Below are 23,412 nucleotides of genomic sequence, written 5' to 3' on the forward strand. Positions count from 1 at the left end.
GAATAACAAAGAAAAGTGACCGGGTTTGAAAAGTTCATCACATCAAAAAAGAATCCCATGAAACTATACAATCAAGGAGGAAGAATTATTATTCATCTTAGTGTGTGAATTATTATAACTGATTTTATATATTTTATTATTATTATTATTATTATTATTATTATTGTTATTGTTAATTTTGAGTTATGAAAGTTGAATATTTAACAAGAGGCTGACAATAGACTATTTAGCCATTATATTCAGACGCAGCTATAGTCGAGTAGTTCGTGGGCTTCAACACCAGCTACATGCAGAATCCAACGAACCCATCAAGTTCTAAAAAACGCTGTAAATCATGTTAACGATTCGAATCAAAATTTTTTATATACGTGCATACATGTTTTAAATTGCCCATATATAGACTAAAAATGGAAATCACATCATCATCAACTATGAATGTAAGCTTAGTTAACAACAAAAGTTCAGATCGTTTTTAATACGAGAAGAATGGAACTAAATGAAATCAGCCAACAACCAAGATATCACGTTCTACTTTATTAAGTTTCAAAACAAATATACATAGATGTTTAGTCAAATTGGAAGGCAAACACTTAATTATCAAACTGTCATTTTATCAACACTATCTATCCAAACATACACTAAAGTCATATACAAACCATTAGACTCTTAGAATTTTGCACATCAGGTTAAGATTGAAATCAAACATATATAACATTGATGTGCACTCAAGAACTCAATAACAGACCCTCAACATTTGGAAATACCCCTAATGATTTAATTTATATTTTTTTTTTTGAAAAACGACTTATCGGTATTTTATTAAAAAATCCCAAAATAGGAGAAAAATATGTTCCGTCTATCTTTCTAACAACCTATAAAGATAAAACCATAGTTTAAAAGAAAAAAAACAAACAATCCAAATAACAAGTTCATGACTTTAACAAGTGAATTATAAAAACAAACATATTAAACTCTTATCTCGCTTTAATTTTTTTTAAAGAAGTGACTTCCTCGTATGATATCTTTCAATCCCGAAAAAGATTCCATGCGCGTTTGCCTTTGGGGATCCTCCTCCATGCCCTCATAAGTGCCCCGCAATCAAATACAATATCACTCCAAACTTGGTCAATACTTCGACGCACTCTTTCAAACACCCGTGCGTTACTTTCGGCCCAAACATGATACACGATAGAGGCAAAATTGTACTTAAAAATATTTGCTGGAAATTTATTTGCCCTAGTTCTATCTTGGGCAGCAACTATAATTTCCTCCCACGCCTCCAACATCGCCGAAGTGAACTTATTCCACACATGCCTTGTAAACGGACAACCCCCGAGTAAGTGATCAATCGCCTCCACATTTCCATCACAAAGTAAGCAACTAGCATCTGGAATGTCCATGTAAACTTGAATTCGATCCCGAGTGCTAAGTCTTCTACGGAAAGTCAACCAAAGAATGAAACGATGCATCAGGATGACTTTAGAAGACCAAACAAGAGCTGCCCAATTAACAACTTGACCTCTTTCCCTTATGACATTCCAAATCTTGTTAGACTTTAACTTTCCATCCTCTTCGGCATTCCACAAATGAACATCAGCCCTATCGTTCAATTGGATACCACTCAAATGATTAAATACTCTTCTTCCCTTCGTAGTCCGCCTAAAAATAGAATTTCAAAGCCCACCGTGTATATCTTTAACCGTGGCAGCCACATAATCTCTCCTAATCCTCATCCCTCAAAACTCTTCTCTATCAATAAGTGGCCGACTCTCAAACCACGGATCATGCCAAAAGAGAGTACCTCATCCATCCTCGAGTCGAGTGTCAAAGATTGAAGCAACACTATTTTTCAATTTCAGAATCTTCTTTAAAGACCATGCCATTTCATCCTTCACTTTGCTTGTGCATATATAAGTTCGTTTTTCATGAACCTCGAGTGAACCTATTTAACCCACAACGACTCTTTCTTTCCTTGGATCGCCCATAAGTGCTTATATGTGACAACTTTATTCCACTCCACGCAATTCCCAAACTGATTCCCCCTTCACTTTTAGGCATGCATACATCGGTCCAATTAACTTTCTTACCCCCGCGGCCTTGGATGCCCCAAATAAAATTATGTATCAAGGTCTCAAGCTCTTTCATAAGAATCATAACCTTCTTCGGGAGGACAATCTGTTGAGACCAATTCCAATGAATCCCATAACAATGCTATCCACCAATTCAATTCTGTCCGCATAACCAAATCTCCATTATATTCTTTTGTTCTTCGGTACAATTACACTCCTGAAAATAAATGTTATAAATAAATACAAATTATTTTATTTTTTTAACTTATTATCAATAAAATTAAATAAATAATTTCAAAGAAAATTATATTATTATTCTCATCCTTTTTTTTATTCTAGTACCCCCAACTAAAATTAATTTTCATGTTAATAAATAATTGTGTACTTGCTATTAACCAAAAAAAACATATAAATATATATATATATATATTTTAATATAAGATAAAAAAAATTATTGATAAATAAACAGAGAAGTTCTTAATATTTTTGATAATAAAAATACAAATTTTATATTACTTATTAATTTGGTACAAAAAAAATTATAAAATCATTTACATTACTTGTTAATGTTTTATAAACTTGTATTAAAATCTAAAATTGTTTTAAAAATCAATATTGAAAAATGTCTCAAACTAAGTTTTATTATCATTATCTTAATCTAGAATGAGAAGAAAATAACAGTCTATGAGTTTTTTTATAAGTCTATAACTAACCTTGTATTGCAGATGGGACGAATAGTTTTTCAATCATTAGTATGCTTAAAATATTATGTTAAATGTCGATTACATTGTGAAATAAATTAAGCATACACATGATATTCACTTGAGGATAAAGTAGTGTTCTAAATGAGAATAATTAGAAAGTTCACAGGCCGACAAAGTAATGTTCGAAATGAGAATGATGAGAACGAAGTGTGATTGTTGATCTTTGGGTCTCACTAACTTATAAATGGATGTTCTTGAATAATAATAATGCATTTTTCTTTCAACCATGATTACTAGCTAAAGAAAAAGCTGTGCATGATAACGATGCATGATTTGTTAGTAGTTAAGAAATAAATATAATAAAAGACAATTATATAAAAAAAATATACATACATTCTTCTTGTTCAGTTTACAGATGATAAAAAAACATGGTATTCTTTTTCGAGAAGAAGAATAATAATAATATAAGAAAAAAACCAGGCATGTAAGTAGTTATATATCTAGGGTCAAATATAAAGTACTTTTGGCATGAATTTTGGATCATTCATTCTTCATGTCTATAATTTGTTAGGTTTATGTTTTTCTAATTTAATTTTAGAGATCTTATTAACTAACTATTAGTTTGATTAATTACATTTTTTAAATCTTTCATTGCATTTGGATGCATATAAATAATCTCACGGTGGTATATTTCACTACTTATTTAGTTTTTTCTTTATTTAAAAGTTAAATAGCAGCTAACTATCTATTTTTAAACATTAAGCTATATAAATGTATTTAATTCTAATAACAAAGATCTCTCGGTTTAAAATAATTATATAATAATCTGATAATTAAAACATTAATATATATCATTAATCTTAACAATAAACCCTAATGAATATATATTAATTATAAAAAAATTAATTTGAATATAAAAAACTAAATATGTATTCTAAGCTTTGATAAGACATATGAACAATTAAATTTGTAGAAATGAGTGTTTTTTGAATAGTTAAAATCCATATGTTGTTTGGTTAGGATATATTAAATATATAAATATTTTCATTATTAATTTTGTTAATAAATTATCTTTAATAAAAAATATATTAAAAAAAATATTTGTTCTTTTTTCAAGTCTTTCATTGATTGTACGATATTCTCATCATTTTGTTGACACATAAAATGTGTGTTCTTTATAAAAGGAAGGGACAATTTTTTTTTTATAAAAGGAAAGGACAATTCTTTTAATAACACTTGTAAAAATTTAGTTAAATAATAATATCAAATTAATCGATGTATAAATTTGTGAAGAGAGGATTAATAATAAAAAAATATATTTGGATAATTTTTATATTTTATTTTTGTTCTTTCTTAATATGACATCCATGATATATATAAGTAGAGTAAGGACACTTTTATTTTATTATTAAATCATACCATATATTAACTTTGAATTGTACAACAAATAATATACTTAACATTTTAAAAAATATATACAATTTATTTATTTATTATTTTTAATGATATTGATAAAGAAAAAGTTGTTTTGAAATTAATTATTAACTTTTTTTAAAAAGTGATTTGTTATAATAAAAAGTTATATTGATCTTGCAAGTAATTTAAATATTGTTTTTAAAAAGGATTATATTGATCTTGCAAGTAATTGGTAAACATGTTTAGTTTTCTAAGAAAAAAATATTATTACAACAATTGTTAATAAGATTAATTTTTTTTATTTAAATATAAATTGATATAAATCACTATATAAAATATATTAATTAGGTAAGAAACATATAAATTAATAAAAAGAAAATATAATACTAGAAAATCAAATTTTGAAAGTGTAAGTGAAAACCACGTTTAGAAAGTGACACATACAATCATAAATTAAAACTATATGTAAATTAATTGATTAAAAAAATAATTATTGGAAATTTATTTAAAATAATTATTATTTATTTAAAATTTAAATTTAATAAAATAAATAAAAATATGTTAGTATTTTAATTAATAAATTAAATAATTATGTAATATATATATATATATTTAATTTATAAAAAAAAATCAAAATACCACATGCAAGCAAGCACCATTAACTATATCAAATCAGATAAAACAAAATTATGGGCCTGAGTTAGCCCAGATAGCACAAATTATTAATTACTCATATCTTAATTTATATATTTTCTCTTAATCATAAATGTAAATTAAACTAAAGAATTATATATTTAAAGTCAAAATATAATATAAAAGTAACAAATATTAATAATGTATAATTAAGATATTATATTGATATATATACGATGCAATTAATTAATTAATCTTGAAGTTTAATAATCTTTATGTAAAATATATAATTACTTTTCTATATATATATATTTGTTTACATTTTCCTCTGAGTCATTTATTATTCTTTTTCTTTACCCTCCCTAGGTCATATTATTAACTTTATTACTTATTTATCTATTACCTTTATAATTCTCTACTCTTTAGCATCTAAATTTTAATTTAGCTATTCATTATTTTCTTTATTACTTAAAAAAATAAAAAATATTGAATTTCTCGGTCTTGGATTAGGAATCCTCAGTCCGGGTGTGAGATTCCTTAGTCGAGGTGTGGGAGGTCTTCGGTCGGGTGTGAGATTTCTCGGTCGGGGTGTGAGGAGAGCTCTCGGTCATGTGTGATATTTCTCGATCAAGGTGCGAGGAGCTTTCGGTCCTCAGCTGAATTTTCTCGGTCTAGATTAGAAATTCTCGGTCGAGTTTAGGGAAGGGTTCAATTTTCTCGGTCGAAAATCGAACTCAGGTTGAGCCCTCGGTTGGACATCAATAACATCAAACTACAAGTTTGATGATTTCGACTAGGGACATGGTCTTTTGATCCAAGGGCATGGGGAGCTTTGTATAGTCCCTGTGATATTTTATAATATCATCCCGATGCATCATTCGATAGGGATGATGTCTCACTTAACTCAAACAATATTGATTAAAAACCGTGTTTATGAGCTTTAATGTTTAAAGATGTGTAAGGAGCTAACTAATAGCTTCCTTATACTTCATATGGTTTAATAAAACCAAAACATGAACACTAATTATTCATTTTAACCGATTCAAGAATTGAAAATTTTATTTTTTTATAAAAAATAGTTTTTGATCAAACATGATCGGGATGACGTGGAATTGGCTTGAATATGCTTGAATATGCTTCTAATATCCTTAGAAACGTATTGAAAATATTTGTGAGTTGTTGTTCTTGAGTAATAGAAACCCGATTTTGATAAAATTCAAAATTAAATTTGAGTATTTCTGATTTAGGTTGATTGATTCAGTTTTGTTTCGATAGAAAGCTTATAAATGATTATAGGGTCGTTTTCCAATCAAAAAATCAGATAAGCAAGTTGTATATGAAACTGATCAAACTGAAATATAAAAAAAAAATCAATTTAAACATGTAAATCAAATTACAGTATGTTTTTCAAATTACTATGAGTTAGAGAACACTCATGAACACTTTAAGAAACTTTCTGAATGTCAGGTCTGAGTTCTACAACCTTACACAAAATTTCCAAAATTTTAAAAAAAGCTTGAAAATCTATAATGACAGATTTCTCTTGGGATTGATTGAGGGATTATGATTGGATTCATTGCCTTCAGTTTGCCAAGGGGAAGCTATTTATAGCCTCCCAAGTCGGTTGATCAACAAAGTGACTTCAGCTTAGTCAAAAGGTCATTAATGGTCTTTTATTTATTCTTCAGCCAACTGTCCGTATATGCAATGATATTGCCCTAGGTTGTAGGTGAAATGATCACCGGAGTAGGGTGATTATTTCAACGTTTAAACGGAGTCAAATAGTGGAGAAATGACAAAGTTCCATCTTTGAGAAATCAAATATGAAAATTGTTCTTATCTAGTTCGTCGTTGCGAGGAAGAAGACAAAGTAGGCCGAAAACGGCATCGTCTCCTCCTTCAGCATTTGAGCGCCGATGAGGGGCCAAAACGACATTGTTTCGAGCCTAAGCGCGGATGTTGGGCAATCCATTAGCGCTTTATTGACGATGGGCGATCCGCGCGCGTTTGGATTGAGGTCGTTGGAGGCATTTGTCTACTGATTCACTATTGCGTGGAAGCGTTATTGGCTACGCAGAACGTTCATGGGCGTCGAATGGAGCATGGGTGCTCATCTCATGGATGTAACGTCTGCTACATTGAATCTTCTAGATTTCAGTTGTAGTAGATTATGTCCCATCTTCAGCCTTAGGGCTTATTAGACCTATTTGAAATTAATTTTAAAGAAACATTCAATCTCCCACCTTATAATGCTTCTTGTGTTCAATGTATCACTTTATGGACATTAAAAATATTTTCTATATAAACAAGATCAAAATATTGTAGGTAACTCAAATATATTAGAAGAAATTATTAAAAGTGTTATTGGAATTAATAAAGATGATATCGATGAAGAAGATGATGAAAGTTCTACAATAGAGCCCCATTCGTGAAACGAAGCTATTAAAGCAGCAATCACATTGAACAATTTCTTGTTGAGCTATAAGAAAACAACACCAGAAGTTTTTTACCATGCTAAGGAAAATTAGAGACGAGATTTAAGGGGAAATTGATTTCAACAAAAAAACACAAGACAATTGAGTCATTTTTCAAGAAACCTTCATAAATCATTCATGTAATATGCTATATATAAGGAATTATTAATTTATATTTTATATGGGGTATAAAGAAATTATCAAAAATGTATTATCTTATAATTTTAGCGAATTATTTATTTAGCACCCTATCCCCGAGTCGGGACCGACCAAAAATATTATCTTAGAGAGTTTATTAAATAATCGAGTATTAATTTATCGAATTTCTATTGTATAGAAGTATAAATTCATATTCCTAGTAAAAACTTTACAAAGATGATATTAAATACTTTTGCTAAAATATTACTTCTATAGTTGTATTAACTATTAAATAATATGATAATCCAAAAGGATATATTTCAGAGAATGAATTGAATAATGGACTATGGTGTGTCTCGTGCATTTGGGACAGGTTGAATATAATGGCGGGGTTAAATGTCATCCGTTTTAAGTGTTTAATAAATTCAATGTCATTTTTTCGTACAAATAAAATAAAAAATTACATTTGTTACAGATTTATTTAATTAAGTTTATTCGTTTTAATGATCATTTACGTATAATAATATTCAATTATCGTTATTGTTATCCGCAATCGTTTCAAGTTGTCATTTTTATTTGTTTCAAATTATTACACTTATTCACTAAATATTCAAGTATATTTAATTTTATTTATACAAGATAACTTATTTATGTAAATTAGTGTAACAACTTATTATATAATCACAATTTATTTGTGCTTAAATCAAACTAGCCTTATAATAGATGGGCCTAGGCAATAACATATGTTTTATTAAAAAAAAACAAGGTATATATTTTTAATCATATATTTATTTTTTAACTCTCTTTTACTTATCTTTTTTGCTAGGGAAAATTAAACCCCAAAAGTTCTATCCATTAGAAGTATCACCACTTTCTTTGTATTCATTTGGGAAGACTTCTTCAGTTTGAGTTATATCAATAATAAACACTAAACATATCAATTTACTCTAGTTCTAGTATATATTATATGATCACTCAATGTATTAATCAAAATATTAAAATAATTTTATTTTTATTTTTTTTATATTATCATCATATGTTATTACTTTTAAATATTTTACCAAAAAATCCACGTACTCAAAATCATCCCAATTATAATCAATTGTGATGTTCTCATTAATAATGTTAATGTCCAAAAGTGAGAATCTACCTATATGTTTAAGCAATGCCAATTCTTCATGTTGTTATCTTTATGGTAAACTTGGTTTCATAATTAAGGTCATCTTTGAATATGATCCAAACCTTATGATAAATTTGTTTTCATTGAAATATTAAGAAAATTATTTTGAATATTCATTCTTTAATTGATTACAAGTAAAACTGACAATTATAATATTACGAAGAACGATAGAAAATATCATTTTTTTCGAGATCAAAAACCTTATGGGACAATTGCGTTGGAATTACGACCATCAACACGCTCAGCACAATCGACACGATCAACACGTTTGGCACGTTCGGCATAGTCAGAATGGTCGCACAAAATTTAGTTGTTTGATTTGGTCGCAGGTTACGGGAAACGTGGTTACAGTCACGATCGTCGGCACATTCGACACAATCGGTATGATCGACACGTCTGACACGTTCGTTTGAAAATTATTTGCTTGTGTCGCAAATCTTGGGTCAGAAAATCGGAAATACGGTCGCTAGGATTGTTTGAGAACATGTCACTTGGGTCGTAATTGATTTCGATCGTTAGGGCGTTGAGTTGTGAAACAGGGTCACTAGTTCACTATTCTACGATCGTTCATGGTCGTAGGTTATTCTAGATTGTAAGTAATTTGGGTTTGGTTGAGTTGTCTGCATTCTTGCTTTCTTGTATTATCTAGTTCTTCTACTATGATGGGGAGAAAGAATAGGAATAAGGAAAAAGAAGTGCATGACTTCGTGAAAATCGATTCAAGCAAGAAAACGATAGATGAAATAGAACATAAACAGCGCTCTAAGAAAGCGAAAATGCAGAAACAGAGCTCTCAGAAGTGTAAGGAAAAAGTGTATAATGAAACTGAAAGTTTGAAGTTTGAAATTAAAAAGGATAGAATATGAAAGGTTGGATAGAAAAAAGGGCAAATCTCTACGGACTCAAGAATCAAATTACAAAATTTTTATTCCAAACAAAGAACAGAGAGATTCTGCTTAGTAAAAAAACACATCAAACTACTATCCAAGTCAATATTCACTATCTTCAGGATTAGAACTTACTAAAACAAGATAAATACAAGAAGATAGTTAGCTGGTGTGTGGAAATAATAAGGGAGCTTATGAAGTGCCCCAAAACGAAGACCTACACTATCAGAAGTAATTCCAACTTGAAAATTAATGAAGTTTGGAAGAAAAATGTAGGACAGAAAGCTGATGATCAGGAGAAATATAAAGGCAAAACTTACCTAGTAGTTTTTAAACCAAAAGTTGAGATTCTTAAATCCCTTTTCGAGTTTAAATTACCTATTGAAGTGGATGAAAATGCATTAAAAATGGGAAAATGTAGTTGTTGGGAACTACATAGGTATTGTAACCACCGAGAATCCTGTAGCAGTGCTCATGGTTGACACGTGGTATGCGGGCCAAGAGTGGCTCGAGGTTCAATGATTTCAACCTTGGATTAGACTAACCTGAAGCTATGTTTCTCAGTCGAGGTGTATGAACCTAGGGGTGTAAACGAGTCGAGTACCATACTACTCGAACTCGACTCAAATTACATTATAAATACTCGAACTTGAACTCGATTGAACACCAAAATTTATAATCAAATTCGACTCGATGACAATTCGAGCTACTTGAGCTCGAACTCAAAAACTCTAAAATTAAATTTTATTAATTAAAATTACATTTTACTACCACTATTATATCTCAAACATATTATAATATATATTTGATAAACTATACATATATAATTAAAATATTATTTTAAAATAACAAATATAAATACCATCAAATAATTTAAAGATAACAAATGTTCATTCAATCACAAACATCATTTAAGAATTACAAACGAAATTGAATATTTAGAATATGTTCATCACAAAAATAGTACAAGTTATAAAATAAAAAATTGTTGAATATTGAAAGACATTATCACAAATGTCATTAAGACATTACAGAATGAAAACGAAGTCATTAATCATAATCTTACAATAAAGTCTCACCAAAGTAAATTATAAAGATCTTGATTGACATGAGAATAATCAAAATTAAGCTTTAAACCCTAAAACTTTGAAGGGAAAAATTTTAATATAGAAAATTGGGGTCTTACATAAAACAGAGATGATTCTTGTTGCTTCATCGTTCAAGGAATTTGAAGCGCAATTTCTTTAATCTATGGCTCTTTGTGTACACAAGAAAATACATTTAAATTTAAAAATTATTACAAATATTTAAATGTAAAAACTTACCTTTGTCTTTTTTTCGCTCCATGAAGGCACATATACCAATCTCCTGCACACATTAATACTTGTACTATTTCTGGAACTAATGATGAACGATAAGCATCAATGACCCTCGCTTCAGTACTAAATGGTGATTCAAAAGACACCATGGTTATTGGAATTGCCAAAATATCTCAAGCCATCTTCAACAATATCTTATACGTTAGCCTACTCACTTTTCACCATTCCAATCAATTAAATTTATCTCGATTAACCTTTGGCTCAACACGTTTGGATAAATAATCATTCAACACGTTTGTAGGGCGTAAACCTATATTTGTATTTATATATTCATCCAAATCTTCTTGTGGTTGACCATCACCTCCAACTTGATTGCCACTATAATGTCCCCTTTCTTCAATATTGTTTGCAGTCACATAATCATCGTAGAGATCATATAAACTTTTTTAATCTCTATAATTTTTTTCTTGGGCATCAACATTCGAATATATTCTTGATAAGCAAAATTCAACACTTCAAATTTTCAACCTAGGATCCAAAATAGCTTTAATGGCCTACAATAAATTGTTCTCTCCCTAATATTTGTCAAATTTAGCTTTCATTCTTTGAATCATTGCTTGTACAAAACCATCCGCAACATTAAAATTTCTATCTAACATCATTTTAATATTTTTCACTTCTTGAAGGAACAAATTTGATGTTGGATATTCACTTTCAGAAATAACTTGTGTAGAAGTCCAAAATATTGTAAAACTGAGCATACTTTCTCAACCTATACCCAATCTTCTAAACTAGGACAACAATCATAATATGGATCTCGATAAGCAAATTGTGGAAACACTGGTCAATATTTAAGTTCACAACTTAACATCTCAAATGTTGAATTCCACCTTGTTCGACAATCATGGATTAACTTTTTTCCAGGCAATTGCAATTGCTGCACTATTTCTGAAAAAGAATGATTCTTCCATCCGATCAATTAATATAATTCACAATTTCTCTTATCTTTCTAGTGATGTCAATAATCTCTCTCAACCCATCTTGAACCACAAGATTTAGAATGTGTGCACAACACCTCACATAAAAAAGTTTTCATTCGCATAACAACTTGTTAGCCTTTAAAAATTTGTCTTTCAATAAACGAATAGTTGATATTCTCCTAGAGGATATACAAACAATCAATCATACAACTATCTGCATCATCCAAGAGAAGACGACGAAAATATTTCATTTCATTTGTAGAACTTTTGATTCTTTATGCATAATATGAACTACTGCACATTTATATATATGTTACCATGTTTGAGTTTTGATGAATATTTTGTTGTTGCTTATTAATTTGATAGATAAAATATGTGATTTTGATTGAGAATAGATTGATTTATTATGTGGTGGGTGACTTGACAGTGAAAATAATTAAAATGAGCATGGATAAACCAGAATGATCAAATGGAAGCAAGAAAAGTAAGAAAAATGACTGATAATTAAATTCTTTTGATTTATGTTTTTGAAGTTTTAGAATATTTATGTCTTGTTAATATAGTTGTTATTTTTAAACATTTTATGGTTATGTTTTAATATATTGATGTCTTATGTTTTTGGCTTACAACACTTTGTTGTAATATTTATTCATAGTTTTGGTTTTATAAAATTTAATTATATCTTTAGTTTGATAACTATTGCAATTTCTTAGCTATTTTATCTTTGGAAATTATTACGAATAATGTTGTTGATGTCTTGTTTAGTAAATAATTTTCAACTTTCAACTACAATATATCACTAAATTGCTGTAATATTTGCAATATCAATAATATGTATTGTGGAGAAACCTATGACGGATCGAATGGTATATTTGGTAAATATTTTTCAACTATTGCATAGAAATTCCTTGTATTATAGTGCAATAATTTTTACATTAATCCATGTTAATCGCCAAATTACTTTAATTTTTGTAATATCGATATTATGTATTGTTGTGAAACCCATTATAAATCGAATGTTGTCGTTAAGTGTAATGATATATCAATAATGAATTTTGATATATATATATATATATATATTTATATATATATATATATATAAACTTGATGAATAAAATTTAGAGATTTTAAATAAGAGTAATGATATATACAACCCCCTTACATAGCACATTCATACAACACTTACTTCAATTGGAAAGAAAGAGAAAATATATCTTAAATAAATCATCAAATATACATGACAAACTAACTTAGAAATTATATTTGTATAAAAACTCTTTAGGAACAAAAAATCCAAAAACAATTTATTATAAAAATGTATTTTCTTTTGCAAAGATAAAATTATATAACTTAAACTTGAACGTGATACATTGAAAATACTTTTTTATTTTTACCAAATCTTAAACCTCTTCCAATACAAAATTTTTTATCGTTTGGGATGGCATAAAATGATGTTAATTAAACGAAATTGCGTCTTAATTGGATAAAACATATGCCTTCTCATTATATCCCATCTAAGTTAGAACAAACTAAATTTCATTTCAATAACATTTCTTGCAGCAACATGTTTCATGCTGAAAAATTCTTCGCAGTTAGAAGGTGTTCGTGCAACATCCTAAGATCTTAAATGGTACTTGTGTCATTTAAAAATCCTTCTTCATTTGTGTATCCAACTTCTACTAAGTAATAGTAACATGTAATAATGTAATTATTTATTAACATTTTTACTAAGTAACAATAACATATGTTAATGTCTAATTTTTTATATGAATAAATAGTTATATATTCCTTATCTCGAGGAACTTTTAAATCATTGTTTCTACTAATTGCATCTCATAAAATTTACTATCAACAACAGAATATTCCCAACCATGTAATATATAAATGAACATCATATCATGAGAGCAAACCCCTAGCATGTCTGTTGTAATTTGTTCTTTTCGAATTATATATGTTTCTTTTATATCTTCTCCCGTAGAATATATGTTCCATCTATAACTCCTAAATAATTTTATTCATATATACAAAAATAAAATAAAAAACATGTATTTTATTAGTATATAGAAACAATACATTTATTATTTACCTCAAACCATTTCCATCTTTCATTTGTATGAGAATTTTGGAGAGTCTTTGACTTTTTTTAGTAGGTCAACTTGAAGATTTATAACGAATTTTAACATTTCATGCACATATTTACTAATTGTCCATCTGGAACGATAAAATGCAAATGAAAAATTTCTTATCTTAATATGATGAGCTAGAATATATAGTAATATATCTATCTTTTCTTAAAAGATACACTTTTGGAGTTAGATAACCTTAACACCTCCATCAAATTGCATAAACGAAGGAAAGTCCTTCTATCCTTTATCATTGAGTTTTGTCATCCTATTTATAGTGTATGTTTTTAGTTGTGCGGTATTGATAGATTGATAAATAGATTAGAAAGTTGATAAACATCGCTCATAAGCAAGTAGCATGACCATTCTTTGCAAAAAAAAATTAGAGATCATTTTATATCATTTCAAAAACATACAAATTGCATTATGATCGTCATAATTATCTACTTTGTCACTATAATATTCATCATCAGTAGAATCCATCTATTTATAGTGATAATTAAAATCTAATATTATTAGTAAGAAGATGTATTAATCTAAGCATACATCAGTCACATCTCAAACAAAACTCAAGACTAATAAAGCAATATGAGTTATTGGGTGGTGGTCTCGCTTATGGGGTCAAATCAATATGCTCTAAAAAAAAAATATTATTCTTATCGATCTTATAAGTATCATAGAAAATTCCATTAATCGAATAACTTTTTCGAGAAAGATGATACATCTAAGTCATACAAGTAAAGAGGTCTATTCATTGATAAAAAAAATAAAAAAACGTGAATGGGTATTGGGTTGATGATAAAATAGAATCATGAATCGCGAATAGTGATTTGATTGGTGATAAAGAAACAGAATTCTTGGTTCAGATCGGGAATAAGTCCGATTATATTTCTATCTTTGTGCATTCCGTTTGAAGAAAGAAAGGATCCCGAATAATCAATCTTTCTTTTAGTTGTTGAATCTCTCTTTAATTGATCAATGGGAGCAAGTTTGAAAAATGATCTTAGAGTGTCTAGGGCTGGGCCAAGAGGGTTTCTTAACGCCTTCTTTTTCTTTTTCTTTTCATCAGAAAGACTTTTCATGGTAAGGAAGAAGGGGAACAAGCACACTTGAAGAATTAATAATAAAGTAATTTAACAACTTTTGGTTAAGACAAACTCAAGACTAATCAAACAATATGACTCAAAAGTGAAAGTTTATATTTGGTTCTTATCAATATGTTATGTTAGATGATATCATTATTAGTTTTTCATATTCACTTACTGTAAATGTTTTTTATTTTTAATATGATATTTTAGAAAAATGTCATCTCAATCAATGTTATTATTGTTTAAAGATTATATTGTACATGATGGATTAATCAATTCATAGTTAGAACAGATTGATTAAAATCATCTCTTCTAATTAATGTAATTTTAATTTACTTCAATTAGTTTTGTTTATCTCTTCTAATTTATCTTCATTTTCATAGAGTAGCAGATGATTAAAATCAATTATTATTATTATTATATATTCATTCAGAATAAGGAATCTTATTACCATGTAACCGATTCAACTATCAATTAAGAAAAAGAGCAAAATCATTCAAATAAGTATTCAAGGAAACAATAGTATTTACAAATGAACCTGTAACGAGTATTGGTTTGATTCTCTCTTAAAGGTTAGAGAAAGATCGGAGAACAATTATAAGACTAAAATGATATATTTTCTATTTTATTATATAGTTTTTCTAAACTAGTAGATAAATCAGTCGTTTTGAGATCAAAAGATAGAAAATTAACTTTTTCAAAAAAAAATTATTGTGTATGTTAAAATCTTGTATTCTTAGTCTTGTCTTCAAACAATGGGTTCGTCCTCAACTTCCTAGGTTATCATCTTATACGAATTTTCTCCAAATATCCCCAAATATATGCTTTTAGAAATGTGTTTCCTTAATCTTTTCCGAATTTCCCCATATCTTTGCTTGTAGAAATAAGTTTCTTGAATTTTCTTTGATTCTCTCCAAATCTATGCTTGAAGAAATGAGTTTCATTTCTTCTCTGCATCTCCTTAAATTTATGTTCGTAGTAATGAGTTTCCTTAATCTTATCTGAATATCCCTAAATCCATGTTTATATAAACGAGTTTAGATGAAAAATAGTTCAAGAAAATGAAAACCATGGAGAAAAAGATTTTAGATGAAAAGAGATGAAAAGAAAAAATAAGGAATTACTATATAGACGAAAAAATGAATGAACTTTCTAAAAAAAATATTAGGGAAGAAAAAACTTAATAAAAATAAAAGGGTACATATAAAAGTATTATTTTTATACTAGTTTGTAACGGTTTCTAAGTACAAATTTGTACCTAAAAAATATATAAATTTTAAATAATATTTATATAAAATATTTCAACCAAGCATTTAACCAAATTTAATATAGTTATTAGTTAAATATTACCTAACAAACATAGCCAAAAGACCACTAAATCACAATCATTCTTTGAGTCTATATACCTAACAAAAAAAACTTGAAATTGCAAAAGCAGGACATCTAACTCATGAAATGGATGGATTTTTATATAAATTGTGATAATAATCTCATTGCTTAAACTAACAATTTGTATATATGTAATACATTAATATTTAAAATAATTCTAACTAATTTATGTTAAAATGAGATTCAAATTTATAGCATTTGAATAATTACATTGAGTTTTGAAATATGTACATTTATCGCTCGTATAGGAAACAAAAAAGCTTATTTATACACAAATAAAAATCCATTTAAATATACATATATATACTATCAAAATTGACTAATTTAGCCTATATTATTAAACAAAGTTTTTTTTTAATTTATTTATTAATTATATATTCATTTTTTTTTTATTTTTTTATAAATTAATTAATCAATTTCTTCCTCTTATTTTTTATTTATTTATTTATCTCTTTCTATCTCTTTTTTATTCATAATATTTTTACGAAAATTTTCTCTTTTTAATGATAATGTTTTGTAAAATTTTTCTCTTTTTATTCATAATATATTTGTTAGATTTTTCTTTTTTCTTTTTTTAAATATAAAAAAATAAAATTAATAGTCTTTTTATTTAAATTTTTATTCGTGTTTATAATAATAATAAACAAAAACATTGAGTTATTGTTTTTTTTATAATCTTGATTATTACTATTATGTTTGATAAATTAATATACATTATTATTCAAATTAAGTGATATTTTGCTGTTAAAGAGGATGAGTCATTATAATTTGACTAATTTTTAAGTATTATCTCCTTAAAAAGATAAATAATTTTAAAATATTCAATGTTGATATGGTAATTTAGAAAAATAATAAGAAAAATATAAAATTAAAATAATTAAATATGAAATAATTTAAAAATGTAGAAAAATATATAAATAAATTAATTAATTAATAAAGAAAAAAGTAGAATGAAAAATTAATTAATTATTTAATAATAAAAAAAGGAAAAAGAATAAAAAATATTTAATTAATAAATATATAAATTTGTAGATAAATAACAAAATTAATTAATTAATAAAGAAAAAAGTAAAATGAGAAATTGATTAATTATTTAATAAAAATAAGGAGAGAGAAAGATAATAATATTAAATTAATAAATATATAAATTTATAAAAGATTAATTGTGTTAAATGAGTCATCTTTATACTAAATTTGTTTTAAATATTAAATAAAAATTTTGTTATTTTTAGACCAGTTATACAGAGCTACCTTGTGGCGAGTTCAACAATTCTAACCTAAATTTGACATATTTAATATTTTGGGTAAAAAATCTCTAACCTAAACCTAACCTGTTTATTTATGTTTGACCATTCTGACCCGTTTGACCTGTTTGACCTGTTTGACCCGATTTACTTAACCCAACTCGAACTAAATTCGATGTAATTAATTCATATCTCACTATTTCAAATTAAAATGACATCAATACAAAATAAAATAAAGTTAAATCACAAATTCACTTATACAAAATTTTACAAAAGAAAATGAGTGAGTGGATAAAAAAAATAACACAAAGCTCAACAAAAGAAACTTGTAAACGGGTTATCGAGTCTATTTTGGGTCATGTCATGTCGACCCGATTTTGACATGTTTATTAATTAGATTAAACATGTCGATCTGATTTTGACCCGAACAAAAAGATACCTAACTTTGATTTTTTCGTGTTCGACCCGGGCCGTGTATTCTTGTCGTGTCAAAAATTGCTGGCCCTATTTGTGTATGGTCTTAGTGAATTCATATTTTGATCTAATTATTGTTATAAATAATTTTGATTTACATTTTTTTATTTTTCTTAAATGTTGTTTACTTAATATTAAATTTGACTTAATCTTATTAAGTATGTTATCATTACTATAGATAAATTTAACTTAAAACTTATTGCATGAATAAAAGTACTATATCATTCAGTAAAGGGAAACAAACTACAAATCAAGGTTTCATTAATGTTCAAAATCACAACCAAACCAAACACATAATTAGTTGGAAATAAAAAATAACACCAATGAAAACCCTAATTTTATACCCTATAATTTACACATCTTTTTATTCCTCTCTCACCCACAAAGAGGTGTTCTTTTGCGTCGGTCTCTGTCTCTGCCTCTGCCTCTACTGCGTATTTCTTGAGGCATTTTGGACACTTCCAATTCTTCTCTAGGCCGTGTTTTCTGCGTATTGCTGTGATATCGCCCAAAGCTTGTTTCGGGTCGTGATGTTTGCAACTGCGCTCAGGACAAATGTAGACTTTTCCCTCACGTCCTCTCCCCTATTCAACGTCGTCTCTTGGAACTCAACGTCAGGTAACAAAGCAATCACCTCAGCATCTGGATCATAAGAAAAACACAAATCAAGAAACAAATTATAAAACATTTGAATCGTAAACAGCACTTAATTAGGAATTCTCACCATGCATTCCAGGACGGTTTCTTCTCCTCCTTAATTAGCACTAGTTTTTCAAGTTCTATATACGCCATCGTAGGCATGAAGTGGTCGTATTCTGGTATCACTCTCGTCCTTGAGCATCTGAATTGAAAACCCTTTTCAATGATCATTTTCTCACCTTTCATCTTCTAATCGGAACTCAGTCTGAGAATAAGATAGATGAGAATAAGATAGATAGAGAAAAAAAAGTTAGATTAAAATTCAAGATTTCTAATCCGTATACAAAAAACTTTTCAAAGAAAAGATTCTCACCTTTCATCTTCCAATCAAAATTCCATTGATAATCTTAATCTTCTGTAACATCTATCAATTACTTGTGTTCTATTACTTGTGATAACAATCTATTTATAGATTTTGAAGTGAAGCCGCCGCGGCTAGCTAGAGAAAATGTTCCTAGGTTAAATTCCGACATTTCTTATGGGCCCGGTCGTTCGGCCCAGTTGTGTTGTGTTTAGGGCAATTAGGTAGGTATAAATTATATTGAAGTCCTAGATAAATTTAGATTTTAAAATTTAATCAATTATTTGTTAGTGAATTAACATTCACCTCCAACTTATAATAAACAGGATATACAAATATTTGTTATATTGGGTTTGTCTAACAAAAAAAACAACGAAATTATTTTCAAATTGAAATTATTCATTTAGTTCAAAAAAACATTTCTCTAATATATAAAATAAATATTTACGATTTCAACACCGAAATCGAAACCTTTTATCATTGAAATTGTTTCTAAGTTTAGTAAAGTGTAATCTATAATAAATTAAAAGATCAGAGACTACGACATGACTAGGAGAGGAAGACGACATGATTAGAAGAAGAAGACGGCTTGAGATCGGAGCTGGTTCATTGATTTGAGATGGGAAACTATTATAAGAAGGCGAAGGCGGCGGCCAGATGAAAAAGAAAGATAATTAGGGTAGAATGACTGTGAAGCTTTCGGTTTTTCTATTGGGTATCTAAACCGAAAGTTTTCTTCATAACTTTATCAATTATCCTCTCAATCTCTTTTCTTGCAATATTCTCAATTTCTTCCAGAATAAACTCTCTTACTTCTTTAAATTTATTACTTTTGTTCTTCCCCTTCCCTATAATGACATAAATAGAGTAATAGAACAAATAATTACAAAAATCTTAAGAAATGATCACAGATAAACTACAATCGAAGATAAATTCCAGCGGCGCTAACAAATGCACAAGAAACCCTATATTAGAAACACTCAATGGCTGACTATATCGTGTCGCAAGTGTCGATCGTGCTGTGTCGTTTGTGCATATCGTGCCGCCTGTGTTGTGTCGTCTATACCGATTGCGCTTCCTTTAATCAATGGTGATTACGACGTTGATTTGATGACTTACAATGCAAAACAAGTGCAAAATAAATCTTACAGCCTAAGAGTATTACGTATTATTATATTAGTCAATAATTTTAATATATTGAATTTTATAATTTGATATATATTAAATAAAAAATAATTAAATTAAATACTAATATTTTTTTTAAGATTGTATATTAAATTATTAATTTATAATTTTTTATATAATCCATGAGAAAAAAAAGTTTATTTTAATTGTAGATCGAAAAAGATGGAAAACATAATACAATTATATATATTGCAATAATTTTATAAAATTTAGAAAGTGTAACTCCATAAATCCCTTGTCAATTTTAACCTCGTTTTGTGTGTCAATTTTTTTCAATAAAATATTATTTTAAAAGATTTATAAAAACATGTTTTTGATAATAATTAATTTTTGTGATCCATTTAAATAAAATTTAAAATAATTAAACTATAATTTTATTTTAAAAGAAATATGTATTTTAAATCAATTTAAAATAATTAATTAAAAATATTATTTATTTGATGAAAACATGGTCAATTAATTTTTAATTTAAAATCAATAAATATTTTGTTTACAAACTTATTTTGACTGGAAATTTTTTTAAATTTTGTTTTTTTGATACTTGAGAAAGATTTAGCACTATTTCCTCTTTAAAAACTGTCTACTTTATAAAATTATGGTTTTGAAAAATTTGTTTTATTAAGTTTTACTTAACCAATCATTCTTCAAGTCTTAAGCATGCATAAAATATTAGAAGTCAAAAATAAATCAAAATAGGGCCTTTATCCAAATATTTTTTTATAAAAATATTTTGAAATTGTTTTTTATTTTTTTTATTTAGAAAATGATTTAGGGCTTTTAATTTAAAAACAAACAATTTTTAAAATTAAAATTTCAAACAAATGGACCCTAGGACAATTCCTCTGGATCGAGGCTAAGACCTCTCGGTCGGATCTTCAGTCAAATACAGGGGAGTCCTTAGTCGAGACTAATATCTCCCGGTTCGATGTTAGAGCTCTAAATCGGGACTAGAAATCCTCGGTCGAGTGCAGAATAGTCCTCAGTCGAGGATAAGACCCCTTGGTTTGATACGGGGATCTCGCGGTTGAGGTGCGGGGAGTTCTCGATCGAGGCTAGAAATCCACGGTCAAGAACCATGCCAGACTTGTTTTCTCGATCAGGTGCAGGGGAGGGTTTGATTTTCTCGATCGGAAATTGAACTTAGGTCGAACCCTCGGTCGAACGTTAAGAACATCAAAATGCAGGTTTGATGTTTTTGACTAGGGCCTTAATCATCGATCTAAAGACATGAGGAGGTTCGTCTAGTCCCGATGATCATATATAAAATCATCCCAATGCATCATTTGAACGAGATGATGTTCCATTTGTTCAAACAATTTCTTGAGTAAAACACGTGTTTTTGATTTTAAGAGTTTAATAGGGTATAAGGAACTTGCCAATAGTTTCTTTATACCCATAGTGATGGAATGAAATCAAGACATGAACACTCCTTATTCATCTTATTTAATCATGAGTCTTAATTTTAATTATTTTAAATTTTATTTATTCAAAATAATTCTTAATTCTTTTAAAATTTATAAATTATATAACTAAAATTGTAGTACTTATAAAAAAAAGATAAATTCATCTTTTTGGTGAATTTTACATATAATTTTAATGAATAAATTAACAAAAATAAATAAAATAAAATGTATCTAAATATGAATTTTAAGTATTCAATAATTATAATATTTAAAGATAAAAATTAAATTAACAAATATAAATATCTAAACTTTAAGTACTTAAAATTTGTTCAATATTATCTAAAAAGAAAAAAATATATTAACACTATTATATACTTATATATTAATTATATTAATCAATAAATTCAATATAATGAATTATATAATTTAATATTATAAATATTAAATAAAAAAATATTTTTTTTTTAATTTATATATAAAATTATAATATTTTAACTTAATATATATATATATATATATATATAAATAAATGAGAGACTGAATACATATATTTATTTTTAATTCATTTTATTTATATTATATAATTATATTTTTATTTTATATATTTAAAATTAATCTAATAAAGGGAAAGAGAGTTAACCTTGAATTTGAAAATATGTTATACTTGTAATAATATAATAAAAATGATAGAGAGAATTGAGTGAGGAAATGAAAAAGATGGTGTGGCCAATAAGATTTTTCTCTATTCCGGCTCCTTACATTTATTCTCCCATTTTTTCTCTCCTTAAATATTATTTTCCCATTTTTTCTGCCGTTAATAACATTTATTCTCTCTTCTATTCCACTAATTTTTCTCCCTCTATCACATCTTTTTATATATTATAATAATTTTATTAAATTTATAATAATAAATTGACTTTTTCTTATTTTTTTTTAAAATAATTTATTAAAATAATCATTTTAAAAATATACTAAAATAAAATAAATTTTAATATATTCAATCAAAGAATTAATAATTGTACGTGAAATAATTTAAATTATAAAATTATATATAAATAAAATAAATAAATTCATATATTATATTAGGAGAGATGCAAGAATACATGTCACAATTTTATGATTTTGAAGATGGTCGTATTGAAGGAGAGATACAATATGTGTATTAAAATAAATTTTTTTAAATAAAAAAATTAAATCAGATTGCTAACTAAATTAAAAATGATTTTACATAATAATATTAATAATAAAAAAATAAAAATATATAATTCTCGATAACAACAAGAAGAATGCCCTTAAAAAGTACTTTTCTTTTAATAATTAAATATAATTAATCATATATTCTTATAGTGTTATAAAATGATTTATAATTTTTAATAATTAAACTTATTAATAGCACTGGTTCATTTTCAATTACTTATTTAATTAGAATATTTAGTGATTTATAATTTTTTCTATTCATTCTTAATTGCTTATTTAACTAGACTAAAGCTAAGTACCCTGGTTTTCATTCTAAAGAAACGAAAAACCCTAATAGTTTTCTACGCCGCACTCTTCTTCTTCACATGCACTCTTCTTCTTCACATCTCTATCAAGTCTGTGATTGATTGATCTAGGCCTTTGATTAATTGAACTCCTCGTTTATTTCTTAGTCATAGTTCTTTTTTGATTTGATATATTTACAGATAATCGTATTTGAAGCTTACCTC

General features: G+C 27.1%; 1 protein-coding gene and 1 long non-coding RNA gene across 2 annotated transcripts; both read right to left on the reverse strand.

Annotated features, from left to right (window-relative positions):
• Positions 1-1,025: 1,025 nt before the first annotated feature.
• LOC124934969 lies at positions 1,026-10,969 on the reverse strand. The gene is made up of 2 exons (XM_047475447.1): positions 10,827-10,969; positions 1,026-1,659 (listed from the first exon to the last, which is right to left on the reverse strand). Exons 1-2 carry the CDS (start codon positions 10,967-10,969, stop codon positions 1,026-1,028), a joined length of 777 nt encoding a protein of 258 aa, XP_047331403.1.
• Positions 10,970-18,347: 7,378 nt separating this feature from the next.
• LOC124933436 lies at positions 18,348-19,177 on the reverse strand. The gene is made up of 2 exons (XR_007098965.1): positions 18,843-19,177; positions 18,348-18,760 (listed from the first exon to the last, which is right to left on the reverse strand). It is a non-coding gene; the product is annotated as an uncharacterized LOC124933436 (long non-coding RNA).
• Positions 19,178-23,412: the final 4,235 nt, after the last annotated feature.

Source organism: Impatiens glandulifera, chromosome 4, assembly GCF_907164915.1.
Source record: "Impatiens glandulifera chromosome 4, dImpGla2.1, whole genome shotgun sequence".
Classification (NCBI taxonomy): Eukaryota; Viridiplantae; Streptophyta; class Magnoliopsida; order Ericales; family Balsaminaceae; genus Impatiens; species Impatiens glandulifera.